The following is a 14,934-nucleotide window of genomic DNA, read 5'->3' on the forward strand; positions in this document are numbered from 1 at the left end:
TTCATACCCGTGCATAAGGGACAGAGGGCAGCGAATTCCATAACGTATATTCACCGCCGTCCCTTCTTCTTCGTCACAACCTTAAACGGCGCGTTGTTATGATCATCGTCCCGAGCAGCCGCGTTGCTGGAACCTTTCTTGGCAACCTCGCTCCAACCGCCCGAGTTGTTGCCCTGATTGCGCGCATCGCCGCCAAACGCCGCGACGTTTACCGACTCCACGATGCCTTTGTCGGCGAGCTTGCGACGGCGGATGAACTCCTCGGCGAAGCGGCGCCCGTCGAGGGTCTGTGAGTTGGCGTAGATCGAGTCCGAGATGATTTCCGTTTCCGCGGGCAGCTGCAGGAGTTGTTGTACAAAGTCGTCAACTGTAGTTTTAATTCGTTAGTACCGGACTAATGGATAAGAGTTGAGAAAGGGAACGAACCATTAATGTTGCTGTTCAGGCCCCGGCCCAGTGACAGCTTTGCCCATTTCGCAAGCTCCTCAATGGCTTGATTGGTATTCGATGTAGACGTGTTGCCCGTGGTTGCGGTCCGTGACGCGGCTGCCGGTCGAGTAGCCTTATTCGCCGTCTGTGGCGTCGCTGCCGCGGCACTCGCCGATCGGGGCGCGACAGGCGTGGCCGGAGGGGGTTTGGGCTTACCACCACCCGCGCCGATAGTGGTCCATACCCCGCCGCCGCCACTGGCGGTTGAGGAAGTGGGCGCAGCAGGAGCTGCCTGGGTCGTAGCACCTTTACTGGCCAGATCAGCGTACCGCTTGCCTGCAACGGTACCCACAGGACTGCCAGAGGCTGCTTGACTGGCGGCATTGGCTGCAGCAAGACGTTGCTTACGAGCCTCCTCTTCTTTCTGAATCTGAGCAAGAGTCTTAGTGGGTCCATTCTTCCCGCCAGCTGCCTTGTTCCACGCATTCGCACCCGACGTTCCAGATGCGTTGCTCGCCCAGTTTGCGGTCGCAGGGAGGGCCGGTGCAGATTGCTGCGCCTGTTGACTCAGACGCTCCTGTTCAGCAAGCAGCTGAGCGCGACGCGCAGCAGCTGCCATTTCCTCACGCTGGGCTGCACTACGAGCTTCCGCCTCTTGGATTTCCTTCAAAGAAGGTCCCTTTGGTGCCTCAGACAGGTCTCTGGCCCAAGGTGCTATCGACGCCGAGGGAGTCTGAGTCTCCACAGGAGTTTGGTTCTGCGACCGGGACGTTGCAGCTAGCGCCTCTGCAACGTTTTGACGGTTCCGCTGAGCTGCAGGAGCTGGCAGCGGAGACGAGGACGGTGGAGGAGCCGTGGGTTGACTCGTGGCAGTCTCTCCAGCTGCCTGCTTTTGCTGTTGTTGCCGCTGCTGTTGCTGCTGTTGCTGCTGCTTCTGAGCTGCAGCCGCCTTCTGCACTTGCTCCGAAAGAGATAGAGGCTCATCAGAGGTCGTCACGTTGGTTTCTTCTTCCTGCTGTTTAGCCAACGACGACTCGGGGGTTTCTTTCTTCTCCTCACTTTGTTGTCCAGAATCCTCCTGTTTCACAGCAGAAGGTGCTGGATGAGTGGGTAGCCCTTCGGGGCCTCTAACAAATTCACCATCTTGGCTGCGCAGCGCATGGAACTGGCGCAGGCGTTCCTCTCTGGCCTGCTGCTCGAAGATGCTGTCTCCATGGGTTCTGTCATACAATTCCTGCTCCTGTTGCAGACGAGCACGTTCCTGCAACATCGTAGCAACTGCATTAGGCTGAACTGAAGAAGATTCTTGAGGGCGCCCTCCGAATGCACCCTGGCCCGCCCCAAATGGATAAGGATCGGGCCTGCTGACATTTAGCCGCCCAAGAAGATCTGGAAGCTCACCATGCATGCCTCCTAAATCGGTTCCAAGAGTATGCGGACCCAGACCGGGAAATGCATTCGGCCGCATGCTGTCGAAATAGTTCGGCATGGCCTGCGGTGGTTGGAGAGGCCCTTGGATTGGCGATGGCTGGTAACCTCCAGGAGAGGTGATACTGCCGAAACTGGGCTGGCTGTGAAGGCTGTGCGCGCTCGAGTGATGCTGGAGCTGGGGATGCATCACGTGTGGACCGCTCTGCATCTGCATCTGTTTCATAAGGGCTTGGTGCCGCGCCAACTCCTTTTGTTGAGCAATCAGATATTGCTCCTCCTGCTTTCTCCGCTCAAGGGCGTTCTGCTGTTCAGCAGTCAAAGTTGTGCCAAAAGTTGGGAAACTATTCGCGAACGGAGGCTGAGCGGTGCCAGGCTGAGAACCAGTTGTCGTTGGCTCAGGGCCATGAGGGATACCGATTTGGGGCACCAAGAACGGCTCGCGCGAGTTACCAATACGACGGACCAGTTGTCCAAGCGGCTCGAAATCAGGATCCTCTAGTCTTTTCACTTGCAGATCAGCCGTGAAGAAGCCGGCCTTGAACCAATCGTGCATTTCCAAGCCGGACCAAGGGCCCTGAATATTGCCCTGAGGATCACGATAGATCCATCGCATCCGGTCAGGCATGACCATGGTACGTTGTTGTGCCACTGGCATTGCACCAGAGCTAGACTGAGACTGGCTGACCTGGTCGCTAGTCGGCGCCGACGTCGTCGGTAAACCAGCGGCAGAAGTAACGGGATGCTGGCTAGCTGGAGCAGACGAAGACGAGATGGCTTGCTCTGCTGGTCCGTTGTTATCAGCGCCGCCTTTCGGCTCCACGTTGCAGAACACCACAACTCACCTTGCTGCGCAGAGGCATCTTGATGTGCATCACCGTGCATTTGCTCCTGCATCGAAGGCGGGAACAAAGATCCCATTTTACTGCTACGACCGATGCTACCTGTACCGGTTAAACCACCATGAGACCCAAAAAAGCCCCCACCTCCTAGAGTGGACACCGTGGGAGATTGCATATCCGCGGCGGTACTGAACGCAGTTTCTCCGAACCCAGAGAAAGCCGCCCTTTCGCGGGTTGGAGTGCCAATGGCTCCAGACGATGGCCAGCCACTCACATTTCCAAGGCCAGGCACACTCCCTAAGCCGCCGAGACTAGGAAAGTTCTTGCCCGGCCCGGCACTCGACGTCTGGCTGCGATCACCGGCCGACAGATCCAGTCCAGAACCAGCATGTCGTATACCACCGAATGAAGCAGCATTGGCATCCTCTCGCAGTGCCCTCAAGCCAGGGATTTGTGTCCGCTGGACATCAGAGCCATCGGTTTCAACGTCATCGTCACCACCTTTATCCCCGCGCGGGCTCTGATACGGGTTGGTATTTGTTGGGCTCGTCGGTTCCAGTCCTTGGAGGTGACTCGGTACGTCATGCGAATCACGACTCTGCAATAAGTCGCGGATACCGGCCACACCAGGTGTCATTCCAAAGGCTCCAAACCCAAGGTCATCCGCCCCCTGATGTGCACTTCCTGCTTCTTGCGACCCGCCCAATGCAGCGCTCCCAGCGCGAGGTTCCTCACCGAATGGATTCGTCTCGCTGCGAGAGGGACGTGTCTTCAGTGTTTCACCCCACGGTGACTGAGCACGTTCCCCACTTTCGGTCGTACTTCTGGTTGCGCCCTTATCTCTGGCTAATGCATTGACATCTTCCGAACTCTCTTTGGACAGGAGTCCCTTGAACCTGCTCTCACCACGGACACTGCCATAGCCTGGCCGCTTCTCTGTCGTGCCCGACTGAGAAGTGGGAGGTCCAAGGGAGAAACTTCCGAACGCACCCATTGCAGAAAAGCCAGCAGTCTGGGAGGCCGAAGTCGACCACGAAGGCGTTGCGCCAGTCAAACTACCAGCCGGGTTTGTGGCACTGCGCTTCAGACCACCAAATGGCGACGTGTCGATGCTCTCCCGTGGTTTATCCTTCTCCTCGGGCTTGGTAGGATCACGATAATCGGTTTTTCGGCGAAGGAGCGCAGGTGGTGGAGTTGTAGTGTTGGGCTCGTCCCTAAAGAAGCGGGATCCTCCGCCACTCGGTGACATGGGGTTTCCGCTCGAATCCGCTGTTTCACGACGCCTGGGTGCGGTTCTGCCGGAACTAGGCGACGACATGTAAGCGTTGGAGAATGATGTCTTCCGTCCACCAATTCCACTAGCACCGTCCTTCGGAATAGCAGATGGTGGGGGCTTGAGCGGGGAGTTGACGGTCGTAGAAAACAGCTTAAGGAATTGTTAGCTAGGTTGCGGCGTCGTTCCCACACGGGCAAAAGGTGTACCTCTTTTTCGTCGTCCGTCAATTCCGTCAAGCCGAGCGGCTCGAACTGCCCAGCGTGATCCCAGCACACCTCTGCCCCTAAAGCTGCGCCTTTTGGATTATCTTTACCTATTGCACCATTCGTGGTTGACGTTTCCTCGAGAGGATTCCAATTCGCCACGAAAAAATCTGTTAGATTCTTTCCCAACGATCCGGAATCCCTCTGGTTCTTGAAGATCTCTAGGAGCTTATCCTTTGAATATCGCGCGTCGCTAGTGGAGGGATTGCGAGCTTGAGTGTTAGAGCTGGGATTTGCAGGGATATAGGCAGCGGACGTCGGGGTCGACGCGGATGTAGTTTGACTGCTTTCACGATTCTGAGCATTCGTGGCAACAGATGGGCGACGGAAAGTCTGCGTTGCTCCGTTCATACGGGAACGAGTCCTGACACACGATCACCTATTAGCAAAGCAAATCTCGCGTCCGATGCTACCCCGTGCTCGTCCCGATACTGCATCATAGAAGCTCAAAATGATCAAAATGGAGTCAATCGTACCATTCCCCGCCAGTTCCGCCATCTCTCTTCGAGGAATCCTGATTGCTGCCGGCTGCGGCAGATGCAAAACTGGATGGTAACGGCGACGGCATTTTGGATGCACTGCAGATTCGCGGGGAAACAATCGTTAGAGAGTGATTAGGACTCTGAAAGAGAATGTTTGGAGTACCAATACACGCAGTCCTTCGTGGATTGCTGCCGGAAGAAGCGCGAAAGCAGATGGGTCGAGTTTAAGTCACGAGTTTGGCACCGGATACACTCCGGGAGAAACAGTCAGGCACTCGCTAGATGAATCAACTAGAAATCGAATCAGTGCACAGGCCCATTTATTTTAGAGCGAATACGAACTGAAGGATCGCTTTGAATGAGATCAGAAGGCGAGACGAGCACACGTTTGACCAGAAGATCAGGATTGCAGGGTTCCTGGTCGCGAGCAAAAAAGAGTGTGGGTGGAACGAATAGCAGGTTGGACGTGGAAGTAGCGCGTCCGGTAGTGTGCGTGCAACCAGCCACATGCATTAGCCTCAATTTCAGCCACAATCTATGCATTCAGTAAGCCATCAAGAAGCGTTTACTTTCCGCTGTCAGCTGCCTTTCATGTAGTATCATGAGCAGCATTGGATGTGATTGGGGACGACATTTGCTCCCACAAACTACGCCTCGGCCTTCAGTACAAGCCCGGGGTCGTGAAAGGGCATGGTTGGCGCTTCGCAGAGCAGCCGAAAACGGTGAGTAAGGTGCGTGGAAATAGGATCTCACGCGTATGTGAATCGCCACCAGTAAAAATCTTTCCTTTGATGCCAAGCCCGGCTCTCATCGATTGGCTCTCGTAAGCTAAACCTTTTTAGGAATAGACTAATTGATTCGTAAAGTCTAAACCACATAAGGAAAGAACTAGCACAGCTTCACAGACCCCTAATATTTATGTAATCATCGAGTCTTGGCGTCACACGGCCCGGTGGCAGCCAAACCCCAGCTTACCCCGGAAAATCTTGTGAACAATTGAACATACGATAGGGGCCGATCAGCGTCTACTCCCTAAATTATTGCTTCTGGCACCGTTACTATGTGACCGAGTTTACCATTGAATTTTGCTTTCTCAATGCCCTTGAATCTATGTTGAATATGACAGACGTGGAGCCTAGATCGACGAATACTACTGCCACTACGATCTCTGCTAGCACGTCTGGGCCCAGTCCTGCACGTAGGTCTGGAAGCGCAGTGAAACGCGCATGCGATCAGTGCAAGTATCGCAAGATAAGGTATGTTTCCTTTGCTACAGATGGTGCCAGGAGGCGCTTGTTTGCATTGTTTAGCTGTTGCGATAGCAGACACCTTAAAAAGCCACCCTATGTTGCTGACTGGTGTGCTGTTTAGGGTATCACCTCGTCCAATTTGCTTTTTGTTTAGCTTACAGGAGAGAATGTCAATTGCTTATCAGCTCTCTAATAGTGCAGCCTTTCGTACCCGTGTAAAATATGCGTTTCACGGGGCTTTACATGCACCTTCAATCGCCCCCAGAAGAAACGGGGTCCACCCGGCAAGTGAGTCTCCCAGAGTATCTTCTGCCCAGTATTATTACTGAATCTTTTGACCTTTCAAGACGTTTGTCGGAGATTCGCCGACAGCAGGATACCCTCTCGCCACCGGAAAGGTCGAGGCAATCGGAGACGCCGTCGGTGGCTCTCAGCTCGCCTAGTCCGGCTGAGTCGAGACGAAACGAGCTTGATCTTAGGAATTCATCTTCCACTCATAGTCCTGGTGCTTTTACAGACCAGCGACAGGACCTCTCAGACCCTGCTGATGCTCTTAGAAGAGAGCGGCCGAATTCAACTGCCATGGGATCCACGTGGGATTCCCAGATGGTGATGGAGGCCCCCTGGGCCGATAATCCTTCTGATGTTGAACACTGGCTGCCAAACACGTTGGCGCCTCAGCCTTCATCTTCGGTGCTACCGGGGACTGTCACGTTCATGAATCCTTCCCTCCCATCCATTGTCCAGATGGGGGACCAACATTCGGCGAGTCTAACCACATATACCGCCGGCCCTTCACACGCCTCGGAGCAATCTGCGGCGCTAGGTTGTCAGCCACCACCCGCATCTGCTCAGAAAACAACAGATGTGTGGCCGCCATCGATATCCGAGTCGAGTTTGATACCTTGGATCGACATGTATTTTGACCGGTTGTATCCGACATTGCCCGTTCTAAATCGCTCCTCATTATTTTCCAGGATCTTGTCACAAGAGCACAGGCACAACCCTCAGTTTGGTGCCATGTTGTTATCGCTTTGTGCATTTGCACTCACCCAGCCGGTTCAAATCAAGGAGCAGCCGACCTCGTCTTCTCGAGCTTCCCAGGCAAGATTGTTGATGGACGAGGCGACGAAGATGCGTAGCTCGTCTGATTTTGGTGAAAACCCGACACTGGACGCCGTGCTGACTAGCTTCTTTCTTTTTGCAAGTCTTTTTGGGAGCAATCAGCACAATGCTGCCTGGCTCCGTCTACGGGAAGCCGTGGATCTTGGTGCAACGATGAGGCTACACGATCCCGACTCATTCCAAAGCCTCTCTATCGAAGACCAGGATCAACGATTACGAACTTATCTTATTCTTTCTATCACGGAAAGGTGTGTACCCGACGACTGACGGAAACAGAATCTCTTCACACTAATAAATAATTTGATTTGTCACAGAGCATATGCTCTTCAGCGCCGGCACCCTATTGGTTTCAGGGGTAGGCCCGGGTTCAATATGCGCTCGATCCACAAATTTATCCGCAGTGCGAGCAAAATGGTGTCGGGTATTATCATACATGATGACAAAGATGCCTCTGTGATGCGGGGACTCGCCCAGCTCATGGACCTGTTCGAGGCGATCGACGAGGACATTGTCGACTGTTGGAATGGACGCTGTGATGCCGCCAACGGGCGGTGCAAAACCTTCGACCGAAACAGGGCCTTGGCGATGCATCAGAATTTGACAGACGCTGTGAATCCCCAGGGCAATCGAAATAGTATCTGGTCCAGTCTTTATAGTTTCTCCGCTGGGGACGGCGAAGTGGGCGCCAGTAGCACGGCCCTCAGCGAGACACAGCGCGCAGACATTCTAATCACCCAGAAATGGCTCCAGAACTGTGTCTGGCACCTGTGTTTGACGCACAACCTCCTCCAGATTCAGCCGGAACCCCCTGAAATCACCTTCCAATACGCCATCTCTATCGCCGAATCGACCCTAGACCTTTGTGGATCGCTGAGCCTGCGGTCCATGGAGGTCCACGGAATTGGCTTGGTAAGTACAAAAATGAAACCTGCTGACTTTCAGTACGTGTACGTGTAAGCTAACCACTGAGTGGTACAGATTGAAAAACTATACGTTATTGCGACGTCCGCCTTGACCTCCTCTCGCTGGATACCATCTTTGAACCATTCTAGCGACAGTACATCCTCGGAGACACTGTCTGGCCTGTCACAGGGGTACCTTAAGCTGTTGACGACTCTTCGCGGCGGGAATCACCCGTATTTGGAAAAGTACGTCGCTGACCTCAATCAGCAACCGCTTGTGATCAACACATAAGTATTAAACTTTTTGATTCGTGGCCTGCTCTTGAATCAATATACGAAATACAGTGAAGATTTTTGCGGGAAACTACGGCGAGATGCTATGGGACCATGAGTGAGGGTGGCTGTTGTTGTTTGATTCGATTTGACCTTGGACATCAAGAACTAATGTGGCAACTGTGTATATGATGTTACGATGTACAAAATTTCTCTCTCAAAGATTCCTGAATCTTGTTCTTGAATTACAGCCAGAGATACTGACACCTTCAGCACCTTAAGCTGCCACTAGTGATGAACTCCCATGACGATCTCCTTTGGAAGGATTGTCGCTTGTTTCGCTTCCGTAGTGGTCTCATACGTCCGCCACCGCCACATCGGAATCTTAGCATCGTACATCTCGTCAATCTCGGCGAACGTACGCCCACGAGTCTCCGGCATGAAGAAGAACGTAAAGATAATAATACACACCATGCACCCAGCGAAGACCAAGTAAGTCTTGGCGCCTAGGTTCGCGGCATCGGCTGCGGTGAGTTGCGGTACTGCAAAGGTCGTGATGACGGCCGTGGTTTGGCACCATGCGATCGTGTACGCCATTGTGTGGTTTCGAAGCTTCGGGGTCGCAATCTCCGCCGGCATGAGGTTCGAGATGGAGTAAAATGATGCCGCCCAGAAAAAGTTGAATATGAAAGAAAGCGCGGCGATTCCCAGAGCAGCCTTTCTGTTGGCATTGCTGTAGAAAGCAAGTACTCCTGCGATCACGTCGATGACGAGAAGAATCGACATGCCGGTGAGAGCCGTAGGTCTGCGGCCGGTGCGATCGAGCACGAATGGGGCAGCGATGGTCCCAGCAAGCGTGCAGCACGACGCAATGACTGTAAGCGCAAACTCGCTGCCGACGCCGAGCTCCGTGAGAAAGACCGTAGCGTACGTGGTCGAGAGGATGATGCCGGAAATCTGATTCAGCGAGTAAAAAGAGCCCGCCGTTAGGGTACGTTTGAGGTTCTGCCGGTTGAAGATCTCCCAGAACCGGACATTCTCGCTCAGCGCTCGCTCGTTGTCCTCGCACAGCTTCATGATGCGGAGCTCCTCATCGACCTGTTTGTCACTGAAACCACGGAGCTTCCTTAGGTTGCGCCGCGCCTCTTCCATTCTTTCTTTGCTAACGAGCCACTGCGGGCTTTCTGGCAGTGCGATCGAGAGCGGGATCAAGATGACGGGCAGGGCCCCTTGAACTGCAAGTGGGATCATGTACGACAATTTCCCATCGATGCTATGCGACGCGTAGACCACGAGGGTAGCTGCCACACCAGCCACCAGGGCCAGAATGTTGGTGGTAGCAACAGCCCTACCGCGCATGGATGGTGGAACCACCTCGGAAAGGTATAACGGGGCAGTGGCATTGGCGATCCCAATGAGTACACCGTTCCAAAAGCGGCCGATCACGAAAGCGGCCAGATTTGGAGCGAATAGCTGCAAGAAAACCCCACCGAGCGAGATGAGATATGATCCGACCAGCGGCCACTTCCTGCCCCAATGATTGTTCACCGGCGACGCGGCCATGCCGCCAAAGATGGAGCCGACTAGGGGGACAGAGAAGATGAGATTCTGATTGCGGGCTGTGAAGACATATTTGCCAGTCACTGGGTTCGGACCTTGATATTTTTTGACCTGGGAAGCGGCAAGCGGGCATATTAGCTCAGCCAATTGCATGGGTAAAGATGACTGATAAGTACTCACAAATGGCTCTAGTGCAACAACGGGTGAGATGACATTGTTATCGAACCCGAAGAGGAATGCGGCAGAGCCGAAAGTGATACACGCCAGGATCAAGAGACCGTTAACTGTTCGCCCACTGACTTCGGATTCGAGGAAATACGGCCGATTTGTCATCCCCTCCACGTGCGAGACAGCCGGCTTCTTTCCGTCCTCTTCTGCGAATGTTTGCTTCTCACTCGTCGTTGAATGGGAGGAAGCCATTGTTGCGTGAATGTCCAACGCAAGTCTTCCAAGGTACTTTCAATTTTGAGTGGAATGCAGAGGGTACGAGTTCAGTGAGAGCACTGCCCGTTGGGAAGCCCTCCGCTTTTAACTGCATTCCCTCTCCGCAAGAATCAAGCGACATCCGGGGGTGCTCAAGGGATTGGGATGAAAACAAGATGGAGGACTCCGCGTTCGGAGAATCCATCCTTGCTCGTTGCTACTACCTAACCCTACGGCTGACAACCCCGGGTTTTTAGGGTTTTTCCGCCCCTTCGGTCGGCGAAACTCTGATTGGTCCGGAATCCTGGTAGACCCAGCGGCTCCATTAAGGTTGCCCGCCTTACCCGCAGGCCTTGTCGTTCCGCCGTTCTGGTTTCGCCGAAATTTCCCCGTGGGGGGCTCACAGTGAGAGAGCATATCGGGCGATCAGTCTAAGCTTTTGCTTGCTCTCTTCTTTACGCTACTCATATGACCGTTTTCACCGGAGATAACTGCGAAGCGACATGTTTGGAAGGGATGCCAAGGGATCCATTGCTCCGGTTCCCATTGCCGAACAAAATGATTTGCATACATATGCAGCAATTTGCTTCAATGTATTTATCTTATTCATCACTGCGTCTCGAAAAGTCTAGGATCAAAGTGACCTTCCTCCTTGGATATATATTCCTTGATTTGTTAATTCCATGATACAATGGAAGCCTCGACCACTACCATCTCTCCCAACGCTGAGAGACTGCCTTTCTCCGACATTGGCACCATCAACTTAGCCTCGAAAGACCCAACGAAAATCCCAAGTGAGAAGCGGAAGCAGAATCAGTCCGACAAGCAATGTGAAGATTTTCTGCGATGGCGACCGTCTTTCCATCTGATTGCGCCCAGCGGGTGGATGAACGATCCCTGCGCCCCTGGATACGACGAGACTACTGGCCTTTACCATGTCGCGTTTCAGTGGAATCCGAACGGAAATGACTGGGGGAATATCGCTTGGGGCCATTCAACGTCGCGTGATCTTGTATCGTGGAGCATATCAGAAACTCCAGTTCTCAAGCCGGCAACAAGCTACGACTGCTGTGGCGTCTTCACGGGTTGCTTTTGGCCGTCAAACCTCCACGGCGAGAAGGACGGAACCATCATCTACATATATACGTCAGTCAGCCGCCTACCAATTCACTATACATTGCCGTACGTGCAGGGAAGCGAGTCGCTTAGCATCGCAACCTCTCACGACGGCGGAAAAACGTGGCGGCGGTTTCCAGGTAATCCTATTCTTCCTGGACCGCCGTCGAACCTAACTGTAACGGGCTGGCGAGATCCGTTTTTGTCCTCATGGGCAGGGATGAAAGCGATCCAACGAGTCCGGTCTACGGAAGAGACGTTGTACGGATTCATATCTGGAGGAATCCTGGGCAAGACACCCACTGTATTCGTTTATTCCATCCGTTCAAACGACCTGACGAACTGGGAATACATTGGGCATATGTTCGATGTTGGTCTTAACTTCAGTCCTTCAAGATGGTCTGGGGACTTTGGCGTAAACTGGGAGGTTGCCAATTTTGTGACATTGACAGACGAAGACGGTACATCAAGGGATTTTGTCATCATGGGAGCCGAGGGATGTCTGAACAAATGGCAATCAGCAAATGACGAAGAACGAAGAGAGATCGAAGTCGCCCAGGGTCGAACTCCACGCTCCCAACTTTGGATGTGTGGCGAAATTCAATCCGAGCCCAATCTCGACCCATCAAAGTCCCTGATGAAATACAAGTACGGCGGAGTATTTGATCATGGCTGCTTTTACGCCGCGAATTCTTTTTGGGATCCGGTTGCTAATCGTCAAATTGTCTACGGCTGGATTACGGAGGAGGATCTCCCGAATGATTTACGCTATCGCCAGAATTGGAGCGGGTGTCTCTCTCTTCCACGATCCCTGAAGCTCGTAACCATGCATCGAGTTACGAGGTCGCGCTCAACTTCAAATTTGAAAGCCATCACATCAATCGAAGCGGAGCCGGAAGATCAAGGGAAAACGCATACTGTCCGGACACTGGGAGCCGTGCCAGATTCGCGACTCGAGAAACTGCGCATGCGAGCCCGCAGGGCAACATTGCCAGTTACCAAATTGGGAGCATATGCCTTGCAGGACTCGCTTCATTCCGAGAGCTTCCTGTGGCTGGAGACGTGCCGGTGGGAAGTGGACTGTGAGTTTTCTGTAGGAATGGCCTGCCATCGTGTGGGGTTTATTATCGGGCACTCAGACGGTAAGTTATGCACGGCGTCACTCCCTTGGTCAATGTGAACTTGTGTTAACCCTATTGCTCTCCCCTGGCTAACCCTAACCCTAACTACAGATTTTGAATATCGCACCACTCTTCTCTGGGAGCCCGCCAGCGAGTCCTTCTTTATCCACCGCCCACAAGGACCAGATATCGATCCGAGAGTCAACCATGCTCCCGAATCGGCGCCTCACACTCTCTTCTCATTCTACTCGGTAGCTGCTAGTGGAGAGGAAGTCGAACTCGAAGAGCCACTACGCATCCGCGCATTCTACGACCGAAGCGTGCTCGAAGTATTTGTGAATGAGCGAACCACAATCTCCACAAGAATATATTTACCCAAAAGTCGATGCGTGGGAATCAAGTTTTTTGCACAGGCTGGAGATGATGACTCCAGTGCAGAATGCGGGGATAAGGGCGGTGCCCCTGCTGCTGTGCTGCGACGGGCTGTGGTTTGGGATGGCCTTTGCACGATGTAGAAAGAGTTTATCAGGCTTAACAAGGTCATTCTTTCGACTGTTCTTTACAAGCTCCATTGGATGATGTGGTGAGACTGAAACAATCACTGGATTGTGGACACGAATTACTTGAACTTTCCCTGCAAAATAGCCAGGAACCATGCCCTCACTTGGTCTTACTCTCTTGAGAACACGATAGAGGATATTTCTGTCGAATAAATATACAATAGGGTAGGAGTACAAACGAAGCGAAATGGGACTAGTTGTGAACCATCAGACACTATCCGCGAAGGACAAATTGTCAATCAATCAATCATCTCATAACTATCTAATAATGAAAGAAATTACTGCAAAGTTCCCCAGCCGGATCGTGATTGAGGGAACCGCAAGGGAACATGAGGTCAATCCTCATTTAGCGCTTTCAGCGACGTTCAGGATGGTCAGTGGGCTGCATCTGTAACCCCTTATAGGGCAGAGGCATCTTCTCTGCATCACACCGAAGTTCGAACTCAGGCAAGTGTAACGTGCGGCCACGAATCTCGAGAGTGGCACTGAGACGGAATTCATTAAACATCTTGTGTTTGGAAAGGTAAAACTGGACTGGCAAATACGTCCCCAGTCTATGAGGACTTGGCCAGGATCCGATAGATACTCCGTTGATACAGACTTTACTCGATCGAGTTATGGATACTGCACCTTCTTTCAGCTTCTCCAGCCCCTCTTCCGACACTCCCAGTCGCCATTTCAGGGATATTGTGAATGAAAAATTTACATATCCGAGCATGACGGAAGGTTCCTTTGACCCAGTAATCTCGAGCTCCACACACACAGTGCTGCGTTCCGGGTCTGGTTTCGCGTGAAGAAACAGCCATCTGAATTTAAGATCTGGATCCTTGTTCGCATTCAACGCCGCGGTGACGTCCGCTTTCGAGAACATCTTAAGATTAGTCCGATATCTCGAATCCCTTAAGCGATCAATCTGGTCTTGGTTCAAGTGCAGCACGGGCATCTCGAACCACTAAATCGAGTCAGTCATTGTGTTTGTTGTTTCTAATTTTCGTCCTTGAGGAAGCAAAGTCGTCTTGCCATCATTTTCAAGCTTTAAGAATGAAAAGACCACCACCTTTTATAGAATCATTCGGGGAGACAACGAACCCTTAAATCTGGCGAAAATTTCCATGCATGACGCATAGATATAGCTAATCATTCAGTCGAATTTTCTGTCTGGGGTTATACGCCCTGAATCATATGTAGTAGACACCGTCGAGACGTGATTCGAAATAGTACGCATAATGGCATTTTCCGCTCTTTGATTTGAAGAACCTCGAAAATTCCGTATTTTTGCGGTAGATAATCGAGTCATTTCCGCGATAAAAGAGAAAGCACTTCACAAAGCCACATCGCCTGGGCCAATACCGCATGAATAAGTAGCACGATGGGAGAAAACAAAGAAACATCAATCCCGAAGACACAATAATATGTAAGCCGCAAGCAGAACTGTTAAGTGGCCCTTTCTCATGGTACTGTCCATCATGAAGCCACATGGAGACTTGAAAAATGAAGTTAGGAACTAAGTAGTGATTTAGAAGCCTGATATAGCCTTACTAATGTCACGATGAGCAATCATTGTCTTTGAACCAGTGACTTTCTCCCGATTGCCGACAACCTACTCATTGCCAATAGTATTGCCAGAGCTACATGTCCGTATTTGTTGATTGTTGTAGCAATAGTCGCACTTGAAAGATAGACCGTTTGTGTCATCCATAATATGGAATCACATTGTCCTGAGCTGTCTCTGGTCAAAACAAATACAGGGTCGAGCGATTGTGTGGTGGAGCAATCTTGAGAAATCGCGGTCCCAATTCGAACGCCGGCGGCGGCTCTGCGCAATATCATAGCTGAGTGGGGTATTTTGCTTCGACATGAAGTCCTAGTCAAGATAGGATGCAT

General features: G+C 52.2%; 4 protein-coding genes across 4 annotated transcripts; 2 read left to right on the plus strand and 2 right to left on the minus strand.

The window, feature by feature from the left end:
* Positions 1-50: 50 nt before the first annotated feature.
* On the minus strand, positions 51-4,806 carry VTN49DRAFT_1053 (uncharacterized protein; the record flags this gene model as incomplete). Its single annotated transcript, XM_069408626.1, has 5 exons — positions 51-367; positions 427-2,643; positions 2,703-4,125; positions 4,182-4,602; positions 4,715-4,806. The coding sequence occupies 5 exons, from the start codon at positions 4,804-4,806 to the stop codon at positions 51-53; spliced, it is 4,470 nt and encodes a 1,489-aa protein (XP_069270093.1).
* Positions 4,807-6,192: 1,386 nt separating this feature from the next.
* VTN49DRAFT_1054 (uncharacterized protein) lies at positions 6,193-8,289 on the plus strand (the record flags this gene model as incomplete). Its single annotated transcript, XM_069408627.1, has 3 exons — positions 6,193-7,343; positions 7,410-8,004; positions 8,074-8,289. The coding sequence occupies 3 exons, from the start codon at positions 6,193-6,195 to the stop codon at positions 8,287-8,289; spliced, it is 1,962 nt and encodes a 653-aa protein (XP_069270094.1).
* Positions 8,290-8,558: 269 nt separating this feature from the next.
* VTN49DRAFT_1055 (uncharacterized protein) lies at positions 8,559-10,250 on the minus strand (the record flags this gene model as incomplete). The annotated part of the gene is made up of 2 exons (XM_069408628.1): positions 8,559-9,941; positions 10,011-10,250. The coding sequence occupies 2 exons, from the start codon at positions 10,248-10,250 to the stop codon at positions 8,559-8,561; spliced, it is 1,623 nt and encodes a 540-aa protein (XP_069270095.1).
* A 694-nt stretch (positions 10,251-10,944) lies between these two features.
* Positions 10,945-13,005, plus strand: VTN49DRAFT_1056 (uncharacterized protein; the record flags this gene model as incomplete). The annotated part of the gene is made up of 2 exons (XM_069408629.1): positions 10,945-12,511; positions 12,602-13,005. 2 exons carry the CDS (start codon positions 10,945-10,947, stop codon positions 13,003-13,005), a joined length of 1,971 nt encoding a protein of 656 aa, XP_069270096.1.
* Between the last annotated feature and the right edge of the window lie 1,929 nt (positions 13,006-14,934).

Source organism: Thermomyces lanuginosus (genome assembly GCF_041956635.1).
Source record: "Thermomyces lanuginosus strain ATCC 200065 unplaced genomic scaffold VTN49scaffold_22, whole genome shotgun sequence".
In the NCBI taxonomy this organism is placed as follows: domain Eukaryota; kingdom Fungi; phylum Ascomycota; class Eurotiomycetes; order Eurotiales; family Trichocomaceae; genus Thermomyces; species Thermomyces lanuginosus.